Source organism: Cygnus olor, chromosome 12, assembly GCF_009769625.2.
Source record: "Cygnus olor isolate bCygOlo1 chromosome 12, bCygOlo1.pri.v2, whole genome shotgun sequence".
Lineage (NCBI taxonomy): Eukaryota > Metazoa > Chordata > Aves > Anseriformes > Anatidae > Cygnus > Cygnus olor.
Window position 1 is genome coordinate 14846311 of NC_049180.1, and position 20918 is coordinate 14867228.

General features: G+C 39.9%; 1 protein-coding gene across 2 annotated transcripts in view; it reads right to left on the bottom strand.

The window, feature by feature from the left end:
• SLC6A2 (solute carrier family 6 member 2) overlaps window positions 1–20918 on the bottom strand; it is a 75869-nt gene that overhangs the window by 27263 nt on the left and 27688 nt on the right. For both annotated transcript variants that reach the window (XR_005823598.1, XM_040571076.1), the window contains exons 4-9: window positions 11604–11742; window positions 10623–10757; window positions 6420–6523; window positions 4363–4487; window positions 3527–3639; window positions 92–220 (exon numbers count right to left, since the gene is read on the bottom strand). Coding sequence is in view for 1 of the 2 variants with exons in the window: in XM_040571076.1 (XP_040427010.1) it covers window positions 92–220; window positions 3527–3639; window positions 4363–4487; window positions 6420–6523; window positions 10623–10757; window positions 11604–11742 (745 nt within the window). In the remaining variant the exon portion in view is untranslated. The remainder of the gene's footprint in view (window positions 1–91; window positions 221–3526; window positions 3640–4362; window positions 4488–6419; window positions 6524–10622; window positions 10758–11603; window positions 11743–20918) is intronic.

The window sequence follows — 20918 nt, forward strand, 5'->3', positions numbered from 1 at the left end:
AAAAGAGTCACCTGAGCCCCTTGATATTTCCAGCTGATTAGGTTAACTGCATTTTTAGGGTATTTGTGATGGAAATTTTTGTTGTACTTACATTGGTAATGCAAAAAAGGGCAAGTAGGAAAGTGCCAAACGACACGCCAAAGGTGAAGAGCTTTCTGTGCTGCTTCAGAATTTGGAAGTCGTCTGCCAAGCCAGTGATGACAGCCTCCATTCCGCCCATCTGAGGAAGGGAAGGCAGGAGTTCTTGTTAAACCGTGCTGATGTGTTCTACATACAGAGTAAAGAATATAGGCAGCTTGTGTAATTCATTCCTAACCACTGCTGACATTTCAGCTGTATGTGTTCAGAGGTACAACTGGTTGTCCCTTGGTACAGAACTGAGTCAGGGAATTCGCCATCCAGTGCCATGACTGGTGGTTAACTGCTGTATCCTCTGCTGGCTCACCAGGACAGTGAGATAGTAAGGCAGTGTGTTGGGAAAGATAGCATCCGTTCAAATAAAATCTGGGAAGAAGTTTTATCAGAAGTAATTTAACTCTCTAAGAGACTTTAGGTATAAAGAGGGACACCGTACTTCACACGCACCCAGGGAAAATCTACTGAACAAAGATTCGGTTTAGCCATTGGTTAATCAACTCCAGTTTGACAGAAATCTTTACAGACCTGGAAGCCTCACTGCATAGAAAGCCTCATGTCAGTTTTCTGCTGACAGCATGAAAGAATTTTTATTTCTTTGTAGAATTCGTTTCTTTGTAGAATTCAATTCTGAATATTAGCTTTGATTTGTTTTTGTTGTATTTTAATGTAGGAAATGCACTTTCCAAATTTTCATTGAAATTGCTGAATTATATATATAGGTTACTATGAATTTTAATTTCTTTCTACTAATGAAAGCATTCTGCTCCTCCTCAACCATAAAGTTATGGGGGAATGAATTCCAGTGTCCTGTCACGATAAGTTTGTTTGTAAATAAACTTGGTAATGCTTTTCGTGGTGCTGAAAGATCATAGCAAAACCTGGAGTGCTTGGTGCCATGCAAGAGTTAGTATGTGCTGACATATTCTGTTTCTTTTCTATAACAATCTGATGAAATGAGCATTTCTGGTTCAAACAGTAGCAGAGTTTTTTTCTATAGAATATGGATGATTCCAATCAAAGCCAAGTTGCTGGGGATGGTGGAGCTCTTTTTTTTTTTTTTTAAAGGTAACTAATGCTCACAACTGAGGTCACAAATTGTAGCGTGGGCTTGTGCTTACTGTTTTCGGGGAGGGAGTGGGGGGCACAATTGAGCGCTGTGCTGTTAAGCCCAGCCATTGCTTGCTGGGCTCAGATGTTGTTACTGTGTTGGCACTTTAATGAGAGTGGAGAAGTTGAAGTGGAAAGAGATGGTCTGGATGATTTTGGCTAAGAACCAATTCTTAATGTGCCACTGTTTATTCCACTGGTTAATTCCCCATGTCAAGCTAGATATATACTCCAAAAAGTGTTTGCAAACATTTCTTCCATTTCCTGTCCTTTTCATTGTTGCTTGCTGAAGATTGCGTGATCAGATTTCTCTTTGCTTAAACATTTGGACAGTTACATTTTTGTATAGATGTCTGCATTTCTGTGTCTGTGCAGGTTTATGCACATGAATAAAAGTGGTTGTATATAATTATTCATCTTTACCATTGGGCTTATTTGATTTTTAGGTTTAAAAAATTTAATTTTCCCTTCAGGGGCTTGATCAGTCAAGTAGGGGGGAGAGTTGAGAAGACCACCCATAACAGATACTGCATGTCTCAAGTTTTCTTAGGTAAATGATTTAAAAAAAAAAAAAAAAAAAGAGCAAAATATGAACAAGCAAATCCCTCCTCCTTCTTCTCTCCCCCAGCTGTTTGTTAGAAAGACAGAGCTAACTTGGTCACAGTTTTTCAGCACGTAGTATTTTAATTATCTCCACAAGAAACAGCTTTCTCCACTTGCAGGAAGAGTGTGTTCTGCAATCTAAATCCTTGTCTTTGTCACCCAAATGTTTCTAAACATTGCTTGAATTTACCACTGTTGTGCAGTTAATAGTCTTGGATCTAAACTCGTGTGCATTTTTCTCAATTCTGCCTTGTTTCTACTGGTCATTCATGTCCTTCCACTGTGCTGAAGCTTTCCTTTCTTTCATGCTTGCTTATAGTTGAAAAATGTCCAAGCTACAAAACCAGATTGCAATCTTGTCTTAAACTTTTGAAGAGGAAAGGAGATTTTACTGTGTAGGTTAAGATAAGCTTCACTGAGCCTGAGCTGGAATCCTCAAATCCACACACTTGAGAAACTTTTAGACTGGAATCCGACATTTACAACTCAGATCTCACTTTACAAGATCTCATTCAGCTATTTGCCAATGATTATCACATATTTCTTCTGCAATCTCATCATAGTTTTGCTCTTTTCCGTGCCAGTTCATTCTTTGTCTTTCTTGTCCTTGAAAATGAACTTGTCACTTCCAGCAGCAAATTCCTAGATCAGCTCTGCACATTTAGAACTGCAATGCTTTATGTCTCAGACAGAACCCCCCATGCTATCAAAAATGAGTGATTGTTCATTGTTGACTATTCTTCAAAGACCCTGTTTGTTTTTCCCCCAAATTAATAAACTTTTAAGCTAAATATAATGGGATGTCTTTGCCTCTTTGGCAAGAACAAAGCAGTGCAGTTGTTATGGGACATTGGGATATTTTCTGTAGGGCTGAAGTTTCTGTGATCCCGAATGTCATGGTACAGTCCAAGTCATCACGCTAGAAAGACCAGATGCACTCCTTTAGTGCTGAATAACAGCCAGAAGGCCAAGCTTAATACTGAGTTTAACTGCAGAGAGAAACATAGCACTGCTAATTCTTAATTGTTATGTCCTTATTGTGAAAACAGAGGTGTTTCAGTATTTCCCAGTCTTCATTTTATACAGGTAGGAATTATATAGTAAGATAATATGAAACTACTGTGGAAATATTCTGATGCAATAAATAAATTAAATTTGCAGGAAATTCACTCTCACTACTTGTAGGAAAAAAAAAGCCATCAGACATTGTCTTGAACAGATTAATGAATTTCGGCACATGTGAAAATCACTTCTAAAAACCCCTCTACTGAGTGCTGTACAGTGGCTTGTGTTTTGCAAGCTGGGTCTGAAATCTCATCGCAGGTTCATAGTAGTAATTGTTCATAGCAGTGGTGTTGGGTCATACCTTGGAATAATAATAAAAGTTGATGAACAGCCCCTCCCTAAGGTCATAAAAAAGAAGAGGTGAGTAATTGTTTGCTGGCTTGTAAATTATTTGATCTCTTCCTAAACCTCTTAAATATTGTGAGTCTTTAATTAAATATACTGCAAGGAGTAATGCTATTGGTATGTTGGCTGTGACTGATAACAGATTCAGGGAGCGTACAGAATGTTTATTTGAAGTGCAACAAAACCCTTATTTAAGGCTGATACTTCTCCAGTTATATTCTGCAACGATCGAGGAAAAGTGTCAAGGCTAGAAAGAAAAACTACTTACAGAACTGTCGATGCCAAGGGTAAGGAGCATGATGAAGAATACCACAGCCCAAAACGTAGATCCTGAAAGAGTTGAAATTGCCTCTGGATACAGGATGAAGACTAAACCAGCTCCTGAAATAGAAAAGTAGAAGTAATACTAAAAGGTGTTCCACAAAAGTGTGTATTTTAATAAGATAGATTATGACTAAGTTGACTCCTACATCAGTCCACATCACACTGAGTAGCTGTTAGACGAAAATTGCATTACACCAAAAATACACCCAAAATACTTTAATAATGTACTCATGAAAGTTTTGTGTATAAAATCTATTCCATTCTTTTACACTTTAAATAATCTTCTATGGTATTCACGATCTTTCTAGCTATTTTTCAGCTAGGTAGTAAAGAAAGATCCCTGTGGATATGGACTGCTGTTTGGCAGTAGAATCCTTGGATGTGATAAGGGAGATACAGGAACTGAAACCACGGGTCACCTGCTACCAGTGAAAGGACCACAGCTAAGCTCCCCAGGAGCATTCAAAACAGTTATTCTATGGCACTGAAAAGCAACACTCCCCCAGGATACTAGGCAGTGGTAAATGCCTGTTTGCTGTAGAGGCTGAACTTGTGCAGGGCATGATGCTGGGGAATCTCAATTCAGAAGAGCTGAGATGAATCAATATAATTTACAGTTCACATTTTAGCAAGGCACTTTTACGTAGTTTGAGTTCCAAGTAATTTCATTCAGGTCACTTTCATGAAATCTTTTAACACTTGTTTGAAACAAATATAAACATATTTGCAAGGAAATGATGGATGAAAAGGAGTAAAAGTAGTATAAAATTCGCTTCTTACCTTCAGTGGCTACATCCTCAATTTTAACTTTATGCTCATGAGCCATGTAGCCCAATATGGAGAAAATTGCAAATCCTGAGATGAAACTTGTGACGCAGTTAATAGTACTAGTCAGCAAAGCATCCCTAGTGATAGAAAGAAGAATGGCGCGGTTAAAACAAACACATTAAGGTGGGGATTGTTTTGTGATACGAAGATTCTTGTGAAAATGCTAGTTGTGCAGTTATCCTGATGATCAAAAGCTTGTATCAGCGTACTACGCTAGGAAATGACCTACTTCTGTTCACTAATTTGGTTTTAAACTAAATTCTGCTCAAAAAGAAGATGAGCAAAGTTATATTAAGGTATCAAGGAGTAACATCATCAACCTGGTAGCCATAACATAGCAAAAAAGTGGCTTGTAGAGAAAGAGACTCACTAAGGAATATTTACACTAGTCAGGAGCAATTCATGTGAGTAGATATTCAGGAATATTTTCAGATAGGTCCAGGAGTGGTTTTAGCAAGCTGTGCAGCCATTCACAGTAATGACAGTGGATGACACATTTATCTGTAAAAAATATACTACTTTATCAGTCTGTACAATTGTTACTGTAAATGCACGTTGTACAAAATGTAACCTTTAAGCCAAATAGGCTGTTGTAGCAAAGCTGTGTTTTTTCCATCTGCCATGGTATTATGATAGAGATATGTGTTTTCCTTTGCATTAATGGCTCCTATCACCAAACTAGCTTGAGGACAAGTAGGCCCCATATCTCTAATCTAAATATATACCTAACCTGCACAGTGGCTGATGTGCAGTCTTCTGCTGCATGTGACCTTCAGAACAGAGGGAATGTCTCCGTGAACATCAGTGATGCCAAAGGGTGCTTTAATAAGCAGAGAGTAAGCATGTTTCCTTTCATCAGTTCCACTACCCGAAAACACAGGTGCCATATGCCAAACTTTACCCTCCTCTGGATCCTGCCACAATCTGAAAACCCTGAAGAGTTTGTCTTACAGGGAGGGCAAGTCTTATGAAGCAAACCGAACAAATACAGTAAACTAAGAACTAAATAATGCTATTTCACATATAGTCTGTAGCATTTTCTTGATTTCAAGTGTATTTTTTCCATTTCGGAGCAAAATTACTGAGAATATAGACTGAGGAAACATTTATACAGGAAGCTGCTATATCACGTTAATAAAAAATCTGCAGAAGACAATAAATGTTATTTTGGAAGATTGCTGTGGTTAGCAGTCTAAGTTCTCAAACCTAGTAATATCACCTACTGTGAATAATCAGAGGCTCTAAAGTCATTCTGTGTTGAGTACCAAGTTCTCGCAAGTTGGTGGAAGGAAGTATTCCAGGATTTTGGCTTTTGATCCATTTAAAGCTGCTCAAATCTAAATGTTCTCTTGCATCTTTTCACTGGAACATTTTTGCTATCCATCAGTTCACAATGTATTTATAATACATTTACTTTCTGAATTTATATTTCATGGGAAATTTCAAAAAAAAAAAAAGTGTGTTTTCATTCCAAAATGGAATGTTAACAAACCTTCTGAAAGTTGGAAGTTCTCAGAAGGTGCAGAGTGGCTCTGGTTGAATTTCCATGGCGGTGATTCAGCAAAACAGTTATAAACTAACTTGATTTAAAATACATTCCTAAATTGGAGCTCAACATAAAATATCAGAAGCGTAAGCCCAAAGCACAAAAACAGTTCTAAAAACTGGAATCCTTCTGCTTTTAGTTCCTGGACCAATAAGCTTTCATCCCATGTTCACTGTTGCTCTTAATGGTACTTTTGAAAGGCAAACACAAGCAGAGTTTACACAGCTGTCTAAAGTCTAAACCTAATCCCATTCTGTTTTGCAGTGCAGCAGATATCTTGGCAGGTTCCTGTTGCTAAAATTTCAGTAAGACTGTTTCAAGTTTTGGTTGGTTGCTATGTCTACACAAGACTGGTCATCATTAATAAGCGACTGAAGATAAAAAGATATTACTTATTCCAGCTGCATTTATCAAGTAAAATAGCATCATTCTGAAGCAGTAATGAAAGCTTAGTCTGTCTTACCTGTAGCAGTTGTTGTCAAACTTATTGTAACTGGCAAACGCAATTAAAACGCCAAAACCAGCTCCTAAGGAGTAAAATATCTGAGTAGCTGCATCAATCCATACCTGCATAATGACACCAACATTGTCAGAGGGTCAGTTCAGTCCAAAAGATACATCAGGGAAATGAGAGAATGGTACAAGGCAACTGGCTTTTGAAAATAAGTGATCAGTACTCATGGTTGTGGGAGTGTAAGCGCTGTGCAGCCCCCACGAACTGTTGCATGGAGCACGCTCATGGTCTGAAATCACTCAACAGGAACTGGGAAAGGCCAAAGTGGTGGACAAGCCTGCAGTGCATGCGTGCTGCTGCGTCTGGGGGTATACCGTTTGGATCTGGACTCCTGAGCTTTTGTTGAGTGCTGAAATGATTACATGAGTTTTCTTCTGGCTGACAGAAATATGCTTCCACTTGCTCTTTTTTCAAGTCAGTTTGGAATGCACAACCGAAAACCTAAAAATAGTTTGCAGGTCAGGAGTTACAGGACATTTTCTTTCCCATAAGAGAGCTTTCTTCATGGGACTGTAATTACATTTTATATGATTCTTTCTTGCTTCAGAAGCTAAAGCAGGACTTACATGCTGTGAACAGAACCATTCAGGCTTTGTCACCTTCTTTCTACCTTGGTTGGAGAAGGAGTTATTCCTGTGATAAACTGTTGTTAAATTTCAGTTTAGACGCAGCTCAGTCATTTTAAGAATTGTCCACTAGGGAAAACTTCTTTAATGCTGTAACATTTTCTAAAGTGACTCTCCAGCCCAACATCCACTCACAATGTGCAGACAGCAGTCAGGAACGATGCCACAGTGCTAGTCTGCTGAATCAGAAGCCTGAAAATAGTCCTCCCTGGTTAATGAGGGTTTCATTTATTCAGTTGTTACACAGAGGTATTTATTTAAACAAACATCTTCACTCTAAATTCCATAAGGGTAACAGTCAATGGTGTGAATAATCCTCAACTTTTCTTAAAATGGTATCTTCAGCTTTGGCAAAATCTGCCAAGTGCTCGAGGCTACAATAAGCACTGGATTTTTTTGCCATCCATCTCTGCAAAATCAGACCCAATGCATCAGCAGAGGCTCTCTAAGGGATCTAAGCTACAAGCTCCATCTGCCTTGGGATGGTAATGGTAAGCTTTCGTGTTTGGCCTACTCCAAAGAAAGAGAGTTTTAACCCATTTTAACATGATGTATGAAGGCATTTATGCTGACGATCTATTTTTCCTCAGTGTAGATGCTTTCAACTCATGCTTTCTAAAGATTAAACTCTTTATTGAACTCTGGATTTGGAGAGAACTATTGAGAGTTGATAATGATTTGAAAGATGAACTGAACAAGAAGTTGTAGCGCATTTACTGTAAACCAGTGGATAGGTGGATGTGGTTTTTCTCAAGCTTCTGTTCAAATAGAGTTTAGGATCATGGATTTTTTTACTAAATAGTAGTGCAATTCTGTAAAATGTGTTCCTTGTTCATTCCTCTTATAGCCAGCTACATCTTTGTTTCCACACAAAAGTGGAGATCAAATAGGGGTTTACTCTCTAAAGTGTGTTTATATGGATAAGAGTGCAGAAGGAGGAATGTAAAACCTCCTATAATTTTTCTTTAAAAAACAAACAAAACCCACCACCAACAACAACAAAGACACAAAACTTCACATATGTTGTGTTGCTAAAGTGCATGATTAAAAAAAATAATTGCCTGAACTATAAATAAACATGTGTTTCCATCACAGGGCATTTGTTTTTAGTGGCTCTCTACCTCTTCTGTGTCTTGCCAACGGAGTTGTACTCATACTTCCCCTCTCTTACTATTCAAGCACTGTTAAGTATCTGCCTAAATTCTGTTGATTCAAGCATGAGTTTAGCACCTGCTGCCTGGCAAGTGAGCTACATGTATGTTAAACTGTCTGTTAAGTCTAAGATCCCAAACTATCTGCTCAGTACGAGCCTTGGCTCATAATTTGTTTCCTTATCAGCTCCTAGGAAGTTGAAGACAAAGAAAAAAAGAGCAGAAACCAGAAATTCCATTAGAACTAAGATTAAATGCAAAGCATTCCCTTCGATGTAACAAAACAGGATGGGAAATGGTCAGTGGGGCTGGCTCTTCTGCAGTTTACGTCCATGTTCTTTGTTCTCTTCTGCTGAACATCTTCTGATTAATGCATAATCTAATGTACTGTTAGATACTGTTTTTTATATGCATTAGAAATAAAGAAACAAACGTTTTACAGTTGGTTGTCACCAATCCTTCTAGTTTTCTGAGTGTCTGTTTATACCATTATAACTTTTGTGTGTATTCCTTCTCACATACGTAGATTTAAAGAATTTCTGTGCTGCGTGGAGGGAAAACGTGTGCACCTCTAGATGTCATGTAATCTTCAGGAGACTTGTTAAGGCATATGAAGGAGCCAGTGCCTTCCTTCTCCCCTCTTTAGAAGAGGGACCCTTTGTGGAACAGTATCACTGAAAACTGAGGTGCCTTAGGGCTTGCTCAGTGCTGTGCAGTACGTGCCCTTAGAAAATGAGGGGGACCTTTCACATTGATCAGGATGCTCTAATGCCTTTTACAAGAGCATTGGCAGAGCCCACTGCAGGTCATCACTGTGACTTATGGCATTTTTTGGTTAGATTAATCATTTGGGAGAGAGAAATAGATTCAGGGACACTGACATGGAACTGTAGGGGCTGAAGACAAAGATTAAACACACGCAGCCATTGCAGCAGCAGGTGGCCCAGGTGCTGAGCAGGAGGAAGGCTGACATGATAAGCAGTTTGAGAAACTTCTTATAATTGATCTTCTGACTTTTATTATTCTAGAGAAACAAAATAAAAATTAAAGTAATCTGAAAAATGTAGTCTTAGCAACAAATAGCTTCAGGGTCAGCCAAGTAGCAGCTGCAGAAACATTAAGCCAAGAAACAGCAGTGCTCAGAAGTATCCTTCCAGAGGCAGCTCTGAGCATGAAGGCCTAGACTCTGAGTTGAGGCAAGCTGGCGCTGCTCCATGGACATCCAGAACATGTGATGTTTTTTCTGAGCAGCACTTAAAACGTTTTTTAAGAAAACATTTTTTAAGAAAAAATTAAGCAGCTCCTTTGTTCATCCTTGTGTCTTTGTATTTATTTATGTACTTGCATAAACGTGAGCAACTGAGGTGGCTGCTGCTTTGATGGCAAAGGGGAATTGCAGCCCAGTGTTTGAAGTGGATTTTGCTGAACAATTAGAAAGATCCAGGTAGAATGTACATATGAAACATATAGTGCAAGGATGTACAGACTAACTAGGCATATCTGAAAGCTGCGAATTTTCAAGAGTTCATGTCCTACTTGTAGAACTGTGTCCTTGCTTTTCAGTTTTGCATCTATTTGAATGGTCTGGAGACCTATCCACAAAGATATTACGAGTTGTTTATAAGACAGCGATGATTTTGGAATAGCACCATGGTACGATCTATCTCTACTTACCACACCATTGTTCTTTGTAGGTCTGAAATACTGGTGATTTTGTGAATAATGCCTATACTCGTAGGTCTTGCTTTACAAAGGATGAAATAACTCAATCATTAGTTCCAGAGTACTCCACAAATTGGGTTGGTTTGGATGGATTTCATGAGAATATCTTGCAATGTTACATGATACAGTGAAATGTACACTGCTTTTGATAGGAAGGGAAGAACCCCATAGTGTTGAGATTGTTATTCATATGAAGGATAACGATTAAGAGAGATGGTCCTGACTTAGTATGTTTACTACCGTGTTCGTAGGCCTGGAATTTTGTTTACCAAGTAAATGTTTAGCCTAGTGATTTAAAAAGGAAATTTTTTTGAGGTAATTCTGAGACTTCGGAGAGCTGAATTTGTGTGTGACTCAATTTTCATGTGCAAACAATATTGTAACTTACGGGGTACACAGTCAAAGCATGGACTTTTTAAGGGACTGGCACACCTGAAATTGCCCTCATACAGTTTTTTAGTGATCAGGACAGTCTGGGTTCAGGCTGAGATACTCCTGTTATGGAGAGCGTTGGAAATCTAGGCTATCAGAGACAGCGGGCTAGTGCAGTGTGGCTATATATCTTCAGAACTTAGCTCTAATAATTTCAGTTTTAATAACAGGGGTAACAGGTTTAACAATAACATGGAATGAAAGCAGAAGAGTACACTTACTGTGGCTTCTTTTAATCTTCTGAAATCTATGTGGAGGTATGCATTTATTCCGTTGTATGCACCGGGCAGGGTTATTCCATGTATTAGCAAGACAAATAATACAACATAAGGCAGAGTGGCTGTTATCCACACAACCTGCAGACAACAGAGATCCCAGAGGTTAATGAGCTGTTACAGATGATTTAGGAATGAGTGAAAAATACAGCAGGCACTTCCTTGGTTTTGTCCATTCAGTTCTATGCAGTAGCTCTTTTTAGGATGCCTTGGGGGAAATGCTGGGAACTATAATGAAGAGTCTACGTATCTGTTTTTAGAGCAGGAGATGGTTTTGACAAGCAGAAGACTTGGAGTGCTTAGATGTTACCAGTGTGTGTTAGACTGCTCATTAGCTGTTCAGCCATCTATTAGTTTACCGAATAATGCAGTCATTGCCTGATGTTAGGTGGTACTTTCATGAAACTGTACACAGAGCTCTCAGGTATCTAACCTTAGAATTTCTGGTGAGGCGGTTTCTGAGGGATGTCAAAGAGTAATTTCAAATTCCTTTCTTTACGTAATATTTTTTTCTGGTCATGGCATTTTATGTAATAACAAAGCAGCTTAAACCAACAAAACATCCCATTGGCTAAGAATAACAAAACACATCGGCTACGTTGGCTAAGAATAGGAGGCACATTAGAGATGATGCAAAACATCTTTGTCTGTCCAAGTATTTTCTAGATGAGACCACCAATGCTGAATTGAGAATAACGTACTAATAAAATTCCCAGTCAAAACATCATGCAACCAGAATTTGTAGATAAAATAAAGGCTGAATCTGGACTGTGTATTCACACTGTACATATACCAAGGCCTCTTACATGGTTTAGTTCCTGAGGATCGCTCAGATGCAGTGATTTAGTGTCTTGCTCCCTAAAATAAGGAGGCTTCTTAAAGGAGACAAAAAATGTAGTTGAGATAGAAGGACAATATTATCTCTACCTTTCCTGAAGTCTTCACGCCTTTCCACAGACTAAAGAAAAGAATGATTACCACCACCAAGAGGCAGAGGGAAAGTTGCCAGCGAGGCAAGCCAAGGTCATGGATTCCACGGCTTTCATGCAGGTGCAGAACTCCTCGCCTACATACCAGATACACAGAAACAAAGCGAAGTCACTGGGGGAAAAAGCTTTTATCTCCCTCATCCTGTGAGCAGCGCAAATAGCTGCTGCACTGCGCTAGTAGCTGCCCTACTAGCATTGCTAGCAGTTAGAGAAATCTCTTTTATGAAGCCAGGTGTTGTGCTGCCTTTATGTTCTCACTGGCACATCAGTGTCTGCTTAGCACCATCGTTTTGGAAGTGTCATTCTCTTTTTTGGTCTGTTTTTTATTTTTATTTTTATTTTTTTCCTTGAGCACCAAACAGATGCCCAGAGGGGCTGCAGAATCTCCACCCTTGGAAATTGGCCAGTAAAGGCCCTGAGCAGACTAACTCAGTTTTGAAGTTAACCTTGCTTTGGGTAAGGAGTTGTATTAGATATCTCTTAGAGATCCCTTTCAACCTAAATATTCTGTGATTCTAGATAAGCACCAGCTGGCTTTCTGCACTTTGGGCAGTTCTGAAGTTACTTTCAATGTCTTCTTCTATAGGCTATTGTAAGGCTGCAAGTGGGAGAAGTGGTCGGATAGGAAAAGCAACAGTTGGTAAATCTAAAATGGATATAGTGCTCTGTGTTGTTTGCTGAGGTAATGGAACAACAGTAGAAGAAATTCTGTTGCTTACCAGGGCACACTAATTCTTTGGGGATCTATAAAGTGTGAAATGAAGTGTAGAAAGGAGTATTTCTCCAGAGGGCTGGTGACATCTAAAAGAGATGTCAAAAACACATTGAGTGCAACAGGCTGAGGGATGTGAGTGGGATGTTAGAGTAGATCTCCCTTTAACTCCGTTCTATGCTGTTGAAGGGTTTATTGCTGCTTGTTCAAATCTAAACAGAAATATTTTGCTTTGCTTATAGCTGTATTTGCAAAGAGGAATGGCATTGTGGCTGGAGCCCTGTACTAGAGAAGAATTGCAGAGGTAACTCCTGGTTCTGATAGGCATCTAGGGGAGGTTGGCTCACGGGTGCAATTCCGTAGTCTTTCAGTGCCCATTCAGAACAAATCATTGTGACCTTGGCTCCTTTCCTTTCTCTATTACCTTTACTTACCATGCACTGCTTGGGTAAAATAGACAGTTGTACTCTGTTGGCAGCTCTTAGCACCATGATGACACAAGTCAAAGACTCCCTTTTCAGTAGTGGACTCCAGTGTATTTTATGAAGATAACTACAGTTTGGAGAAACTGAAGTACGGAGTGACTTGCCCTGCATGACTGCAGACATGTAGAGAGTAAAGCCACCAGTGGAGTTCCCACCCCAGTAGCTGTCCATGTATTTCAGAGTTAACTTAAGCACTTGTCTTACCAAGCCAGAGATGAGTCAGACACAGCTGAATAAGCTGTAAGATAGAGCAAACCTGTGTCAACTTAAGTGGGGAAAAATGCAAAAATGTCTCTGTACTACTGAAACTGTAGAAACATGCTAGGAAAATAAAGGCCTATGGGTACAATCTATCTGTTAATATAAAGTAGTTGGATGTGATTCCTGTTTCATCCCTAAGGATGAAACGATCAGCTAAGAACTGTAACAGTTCTGCTTCTGTAGTTTTTCACATTTAATAAGAAATGCTGTATTCTTGGGCTGTTTCTATTATTTATCCCCAGTTGAATAAAAGATGCTTTTAGAAAGCATCCTCCTAAATTAAGCAGCTGATCTGTTTCTGTTGCATTGTAAGGCTAATAACACGTGAGGCATTAAAAGGGTAATGACCATGTGTCTGTGGCATCCAGTCAAAGAACCTTCCTGTTTAGAAGGTATGAGAGCAGTTTAACTCGTACAACACTGTAGCTGTCATCAACTGTTACCCGTGGAAACAGTAAAACAGTGAGACAGCCAGGCTTCTTGATATCTCATCCAGAAATCCATCCATCTTTACATGTAAATAAGTAGGTGGATGTCACTCAGCTTTTCCTTAGTGTGAACAGAAGCTACTTGTGGTTCTGCTAGCAGGGTGTATTTTCATGGGGGATGCAGAGGTGTAAATGGGTTCTGGGCAGAGATGTCTGATTCCATTTTACATTTAACCAGGCTGGGCAACGATATGTGTAGCTGGGAAAAGCTTCACAGACCTCACATAAGATCATTTGTCCAGGGTCTTGGGAGGGATTTGGCAATCTCCGCTACCACAGCCACACCGTTATCACTATTACAGTTGGACGTTGTAAGGAAAGTCCTTTGGCTTACAACGTGTAGATGTACCCTCAGAAAAACTGAATCAGAACTTGCATACTTTGTGCCCATTTAGCTTTTTATTCTTCTTGCCCAAATATTTTTCTGGATTTGTAAAGAAGCCTGCTTCCTTCTGTTTGCTTTCCAAGAAGCAGCTAGCAATGTGTCTTGCTGTTCGGAACACTTGCCAGAACTGCCATTTCCAGTGTGGGATTCCCAGGATTTTCAGGAGAATCTCCAAACCAAGAGGTCTGCTCCCGTAATCAGGGTAAGGGATCATAAAAAAAGAAGAGAAAAATACTTTTGTAACCAGTCAAAACAGCTGTGTAACTGATCAGCTAAGCAAGGGAATCTTCATAAACAACTGCTGTTTCTGAGCTCTAATCCTGGCAGGTTTTGCTTCCTCTTCCTTTTTTTTTTTCTTTTTCATTTTTTTTCTTTTTTCCCCCCTTGTGACCTCTGAAAGCTGCCTTTTTTGAGAATTGCTGGGAAGTAGTTCATGAGTGCTTACCCATTAGAGGCTACATTTGTGTTCCAGTTGCTCCATAAAGCAAAGAAGTCTGGTGCTAGACTGATTTGGGTTAAGGTGTGCTGACATCTGAAGAAATTGAGGAGAGAAGCAGCAAACTACTAGACTAAACCTTCTTGGCTTGAAGGATAGCTCTGTAATGTTCTTTGAAAAACAGACTTTTTTCCAATTTGCCCTTCTCAAAAAAAAAAAAAGAGCTCAGCATTCATCATGTTCATCAGTTACTGTATATCAGTGATGTTATAGAAAATCCAGTCAGCAGCTCAATTATGCTACAGTTATTCTTGTTTCACATCAAGTAGTACTTTATTTCAGAAGCAGCTGAAGCTGCTTTTGCCCTGTCTCTGCTAGGGCAGGTGGAGTGATAGATCCCTGGCAGGCTCCTTCAGATTGTACTCAGGCACTTCCCTTATACTGGCCCCAAAGAGGACAATGGCAGTAAGGGATACTGCAAGATTCTCCATTCCTGAAGCTCTGAGCTCAAAACACCCGAGATTTCAGCCTTTTGGTATTACAGCAGAATGATGCAAGGTGGCCAGTGTCCATTCCTGAACTGAGCTTGTCTTACTACAGGATTGTGCCATTGCCCAGTGCTGTAAAGATTCTTGTTTCATAGAGAGTTTGTCCACATCTGCTAACAAACTCATAATTCACAGAATCTGTGAATTTAGAATAATTATGAATCAGAGAAAAAGCAAAAACAGAGGCAGTAAGGTACCTAGAATTAGTATTTTGCCTGCAAATTTTCTTTGTTGAGAAAAAGAATGAAAGTAGGTGAGATATATGCAAAAAGGAGAAGAAAATGTTACAAGGGGGAAGGATGGAGAATAGACACTAACAGATGAGCTGATAGAAAACAGAACAGGGACATACAGTGCTGAGCAAAAGAAAAGAGGAGCTAGTAAGAAATGGACTTTTTTTTTTTTTAATTTTTAATCAGGCATTTGTGCAAAGGAGCCTGATTTATGCTAAGACCACTTTCCGTGTAAGGCAGTGTAAATTACATTTGCAATGACTTTGAGACTGTACATCACTATAAATATAGGTCCCAAGAGTCTGTCTGCCTATCTGCAAGAGGAGAGTGAATGTGAAGGCATTTCAGATTGAAGCTATATTCTGGCTTCTCTCTTTGGGAGATTTATTCCGGTCCTCTCTTGTCCAGTGTTCCATGCTGGGAAGACTCCCCAAGCCAGCTCACAGCTCTGGCACCAATTCTTGCTTTCCTTTCACACCACGTTCAGCCAAAGGGAGGTAGTTCACCTCTGCTGAAATCAGCAAATGGCAGGTTGTTTGCTGGATCCCTGTCTTCTGTTTTGTCTTTGTGTAGAGCTTGGTTCCTCTTTAATCTGGTGTCAGATCCCAGAGAGCCAACAGCTGTTGGGTATTCACATATAAACCCTACAAAAGACAAATCGTCAAGGAGGCAGCGGGCAGCTGCTCAGAGGGACTCAGTAACGGATGGAATCATAGCTACAATAATGTCTAACTTGGAGCAAACCACTTCTTCCCCGTTTCTTGGTGTTCCCTTCTATAGAATGAGGATTATAACAATCCTTCGTTTTGTCTTCACTCTGAGCAATTTAGAATTTATTCCTTATGGAAATGGTGAATGTTAAGTATAGACAAGGAACCACACAAAGGAAAAAGAAATGCTAAGGGTCTTGATCTGAAAACTCCTCTATGTTGTTCACTCCAAAACATGTAATCCATAGACAGAAAACAGGGTAAGAGCTTTAGATGTTGAATTTTCCTACATTACTTTGTCAGATTGATTCTTTCTAAGGATTTTCTAAGGAGCCTTTTATGTAATTCATCCCTGGGGAGACTTCCATGACTGTTTTGGAAATTTAAAAGGTTTTATACAAACAGGTCAAGTTAAAGGTCTTCGAGTAAGCCTTGTTTTTCTGATCCCAAATCAAATATAATTTTAGGTTTCAATACAAATATGATTGCACAATTCTATAGGGTCATTCTTTCTTTTTAAATTTAATGTAAAAATTATTTGCCTAAATTGGATGTGATCAATAGAAGTGTCATTCATCCAAACAAGTTCTAGATGTGTTGTATCAGATTTTAGCTGGAAAAACGTCATCGATTTATCAACAAATCAGTAAGTTAACTTACAGATTTACTTTACAGTCTGACAAACTGAGATTCTTCCAACAGAAAACTTTCATTACAAACAAAATCTTTTGGTTTCAGTGTTTGTAGACATCATTTCTGAGTGCAGGGTTGTCTCTGAGAAATGACTGCTAACACGCAATTTTAGATGAGAATATTTTGGACATGAAAACCTGTGAATGCAAAATAAATGGGCTATGGCTTTCAAAAATAAAATGTAGGGAGTTGGCCAAGTCCTACAAGCTAACAGTCACTTTTGAGGGATCAAACCCAAATGGCTTGCATAGAATAAATAGCAGAAAATTGGCTGAGCTATAAATAGATACAGTCCTGATCTTGTGAGCTCTGTTCCCTATTCCAGTAGGTAGGCTAGTTTTTATGATTTAAAACTTAATGCAAATTGTAGACTGAAGATTCCAGAAGGACTGACGGTGTATACGGTGTGCAATCTATAGCAATTAAAATACATACTCAATTTAGAAAGCAATTTGAGGCATGGTAATTGGCTCATTTAGAAGGCTCTCCTACAAGCATCTCTTGCATTTTATGTATTTGTGCAACCATGGTTCAATCATCATTGCTGCCAGTTTCCTTCAGAGTATAAAATACAGGTTTTCCTTCTGTCGGTGGAAGGCTATCGGAAGCAGCCTTGGATGAGATTCTTTTTGCACAAAGTTTGCCAGGCTCTTAGTGTTATAACTTCAAATACAGCGCTGCTTAAGTTCAGCTGTACAGTTTCTGTGGCAGTTTGCATCCACAAGGTGTACATGTGCAGCTGTGTGGGGCTGAGCTTGTGCTACAACCCCTGCAGACCTCAGCTGGCTTCATCCAGGTTGAACACGGGTGTTTGCGGGCTGCACTTCTGTGGTGTGGTGCAGAGAGAGCTGAACAGCTCCGCGTGAAGTCAGCAAAGCCCAGCAGGGTTAGCCTCGAGATATTTCAGCTCCCTTTTGTGTTGGAGAACGGAGCTCTATGGTGGACTTCAAGCTAGACTTGGGAAATCACTTACAAAAAGATGATTTGTCAGTGGCACCCTGGTTGGCCCATTGTGATTTGAACTGAATGAAATGGTGCTTTTTCTTGAATCACGATACTTCTGGAATTATAAATGGCCAGCAGGACTAAACTCTTAATTCCCTGAGAATGTTTATCTCCACTCATTGAAGCCTTTACTCTGCCTAAATCTCCCATTAACCTAATGATGGCGACCTCCCCTGCTGTTTGTGCCACAGCTCAGCACATTCAAGTCCGCACAGCGCTCTGAAGAAGGGGTTTCCAAAATCTACCCATTATATTAAGATTTGCAGAGAGAATGGAAAGGCTTGAATTTTACCCCTTACTAGCTCCAGTAAGTACAAAACTCCTGAAAAAATGTTTGTTGTTTGAGGTTATATGGCAAAGCAGAGCACACATGCTCACCCAGCTGCCAGAGTCCCTAATTGGCAAGTTCAGCATTTCTGTTCCCTTACAGAAAGCAAAATGTAGAACGCTAGAGGAGAGACCTCTGCTGCCTTTGCCTTGAGCAACACAAACGGGGATGGAAATATTCCACAGGCTCTGCCTCTGCTTGCCAGGATGTTAAATGCAAGGTAATCTAGGGGAGAGGTGCTGCAGCAGTGTCCTCATCTGCTGTAAGCATTGCTCAGAGCCTGGTACCCCCACCAAGCTGTATCAGGTTCTCTGTGTGAAGATAAGCTGTTAGAAATCCTCCTACAAGCTAGCACAAAGCAAGTCGGTTGCATGCAGCACAAAGTGCTGCTCCTGACGTTTGCAATATCTCATGAAAACTCTCTGGAAATGTAAGTTGGCAAAGTTGTTATTCCTCCAGTCTTCCGGACTTGTTATAAAAAGGCTTGTTGTGGTTTAGGAATCATTTCCATAAAGCTGTCCAAAGCCTGAGAACATGTGTACACACTTACGCGGATTGACTTCCATTGTACTCACATTTCATTTCTTTTCTCTTTGTGTAAGTAAATGGTCAACAAATGTGAAGATGTGAGCGTACATGAAAAGCAAATTTCAAAGCTGCGCATGTAAATATTTTTGGAATAGCCTTTTTTTCATGTGCATAAATACTTGCACCAGAAATTTCTGTACACTGAGTCAAAAAGAGAAGGATTGCTGAGTTACTTAGCTGAGTCCAAAAACGTCTACAGTCAAAAAGCAAATATATGATGTGCAGGGATGCACATGTGTTAGTCTCAGACTACGGACATGTAAATGAGGCACTCAAACACCTCCTAAATATACCTGTGCAATTAACGTAGTATTAATACACTAATATCTAAAGTAGTTTGTCCATTGCTATTTTAGTGATGGGCTCATAAATTGCCCACGTGTAACTGATTCTAAGCCCGGTGAAATCAGAGGAGCTCTTCAGTTATGTTCAGGGGATTTTTGAGGGTGAATGCCCAGAGCTTGGCTAGAATTATCGTTGGATTGCGTGTTCTCGGAGAAAGTAAACAAATGACTGCTACCCAGAGATCAGAAACATCTGACGACTCTTTTCTTGCAATTAAGGTTCAAAAGACGAGTAAGCCCAGATGGCTGCAGAGGTTCTTACTTTCTCATTGCTTACCAAAACTCTCAGACTCATGTATAGGGTGTGGGTGCTGCCTGAAGAAACCTCTTAAAGGAGCTGACAGATGTATTCAGAGGAGGTTTGGTGTCCTGGGAAGCAGTACGTCACTGAGAATTGCCAGTCAGGTTTAGCACAAGCTTGTCTTTCCTTACCAGACATCATTAGTAGAATACAGGGCTACCCACTGTCATTAGGTCTTCTTTGATTCAGTTCTTATTTTAAGCAGAATTGTTTATGTTTGCTCATGAAATGGTGTTTTCTCTCATTTGGAGCAGTTGCTCCCCAGCCAATACAGGGAAATGTCTGCGTCTTCCACTGGAGCACTGAGCTACGGCTGGCCAGTGGTGGTGTTCCCTGGGAAGACTGGTACCCCAAAGCACAAACCTCAAGGTCTCTAAAAGTAACCTTTGCTGTACACAGTGAGGATCTTTGCAGGATTCTTGGTTCACACGCTCCCCAGAAATTAATGTTTATAAATGATACAACTGCTGTGACTAAATGTTGTCTTCATTCCTTGTTCTTAGATAGCCTTTTTGCAATTACTCACATCTGGGCACACTTGCAAATTCTGCTAATTTCCTTTACTGAGTCTGGCAGGAAAATTTCCCTATAAAAATGTTTTATTTCTTACGCAGGAGGAATGGATTACAGCCCTGAGAAAATGTCCTGTCAGAGGAAAATAGCTGTAGCTCAATGCATTTGGTGATAACTTTAATATTTTGTTTAAGAAATTGTCCGGATTCATTCCTACAACAGATGATTGTTTTTTAACAGGCACAGTGCCTCATGAGCAGAATAGTGCTTTTGTTCCTCCAGACTGGTGTTGTTTGATTGTCAGCATACATGAAAGCAAGATGGTAACAAAATCTTCCTTGGCACAAGAATGGAGAACAAATATAAAGTATACCAATATTCAGATAAAATACACAGGAGAGATAAGGAATAGATAGAGGAATGGTTTTTTGAGTGATGGACTTTTGTTCTTCCCAAAAATGTTTTTTTACGAATTACTTCAACATGTACTGAATGGATAGGATGTCTTTAGCATTGTGTGTGTTTAGTTCCAAACCACTAAAGGGGGAAGTAATTAATGTGCATCTCAAAGAAATGTGGAATTGGCATTTCAGACCCTAACTGGGTCTCTCTTATGACTGAGTGTTACGAGCAGAAGGGCACCAGGTTTTATCAGATTTTGGAGTTTTTGCTTTGCTAAGTTTGCAGTGTGCAAATACTTTGTAATTGATTTTAATGGTCCCTAATGAGGTATCGGAGAGGTCCCATTGCATCCTGTGTTCCTGCTTTAAGCAACTGTCCACTGACGTCAGTGGCATCTTGGCCTGGAGTAAGCCCGAGTGACTGAAACCAGACAGGGAGACAAAACGCTCTCTAGAAAGCATATGGGTAGAACCGCTTTGACCCGAATTATTGCCCAACTCTTACGGCTTGAAAACAAAATCCAGACACATTTGCCAGAGTGCCTCTGTCACGCCTTGACACGGAAATTACAATTTGAAGTGGTTTCTTCCAAGTCTGAGGCTTAGAGGCTTCTCCTTGCTCTCCCTCCCTGCCAAACACTGGACAGCTGAAAGGTTTGGCCTCGCTCCGTAGCAAGTTTTCCCTTCTCTCCCTCAATACAAGCCGTGAGAATCAGTGTGTTTCTGTTGAACTTAGAGGTGCCTTTCTTGAAGCACTGGATGAAACGCTGCATCATAGCACTCCCACCTCTTCCTACAGTTTTTTTCCTGTGCCAGTGGAGG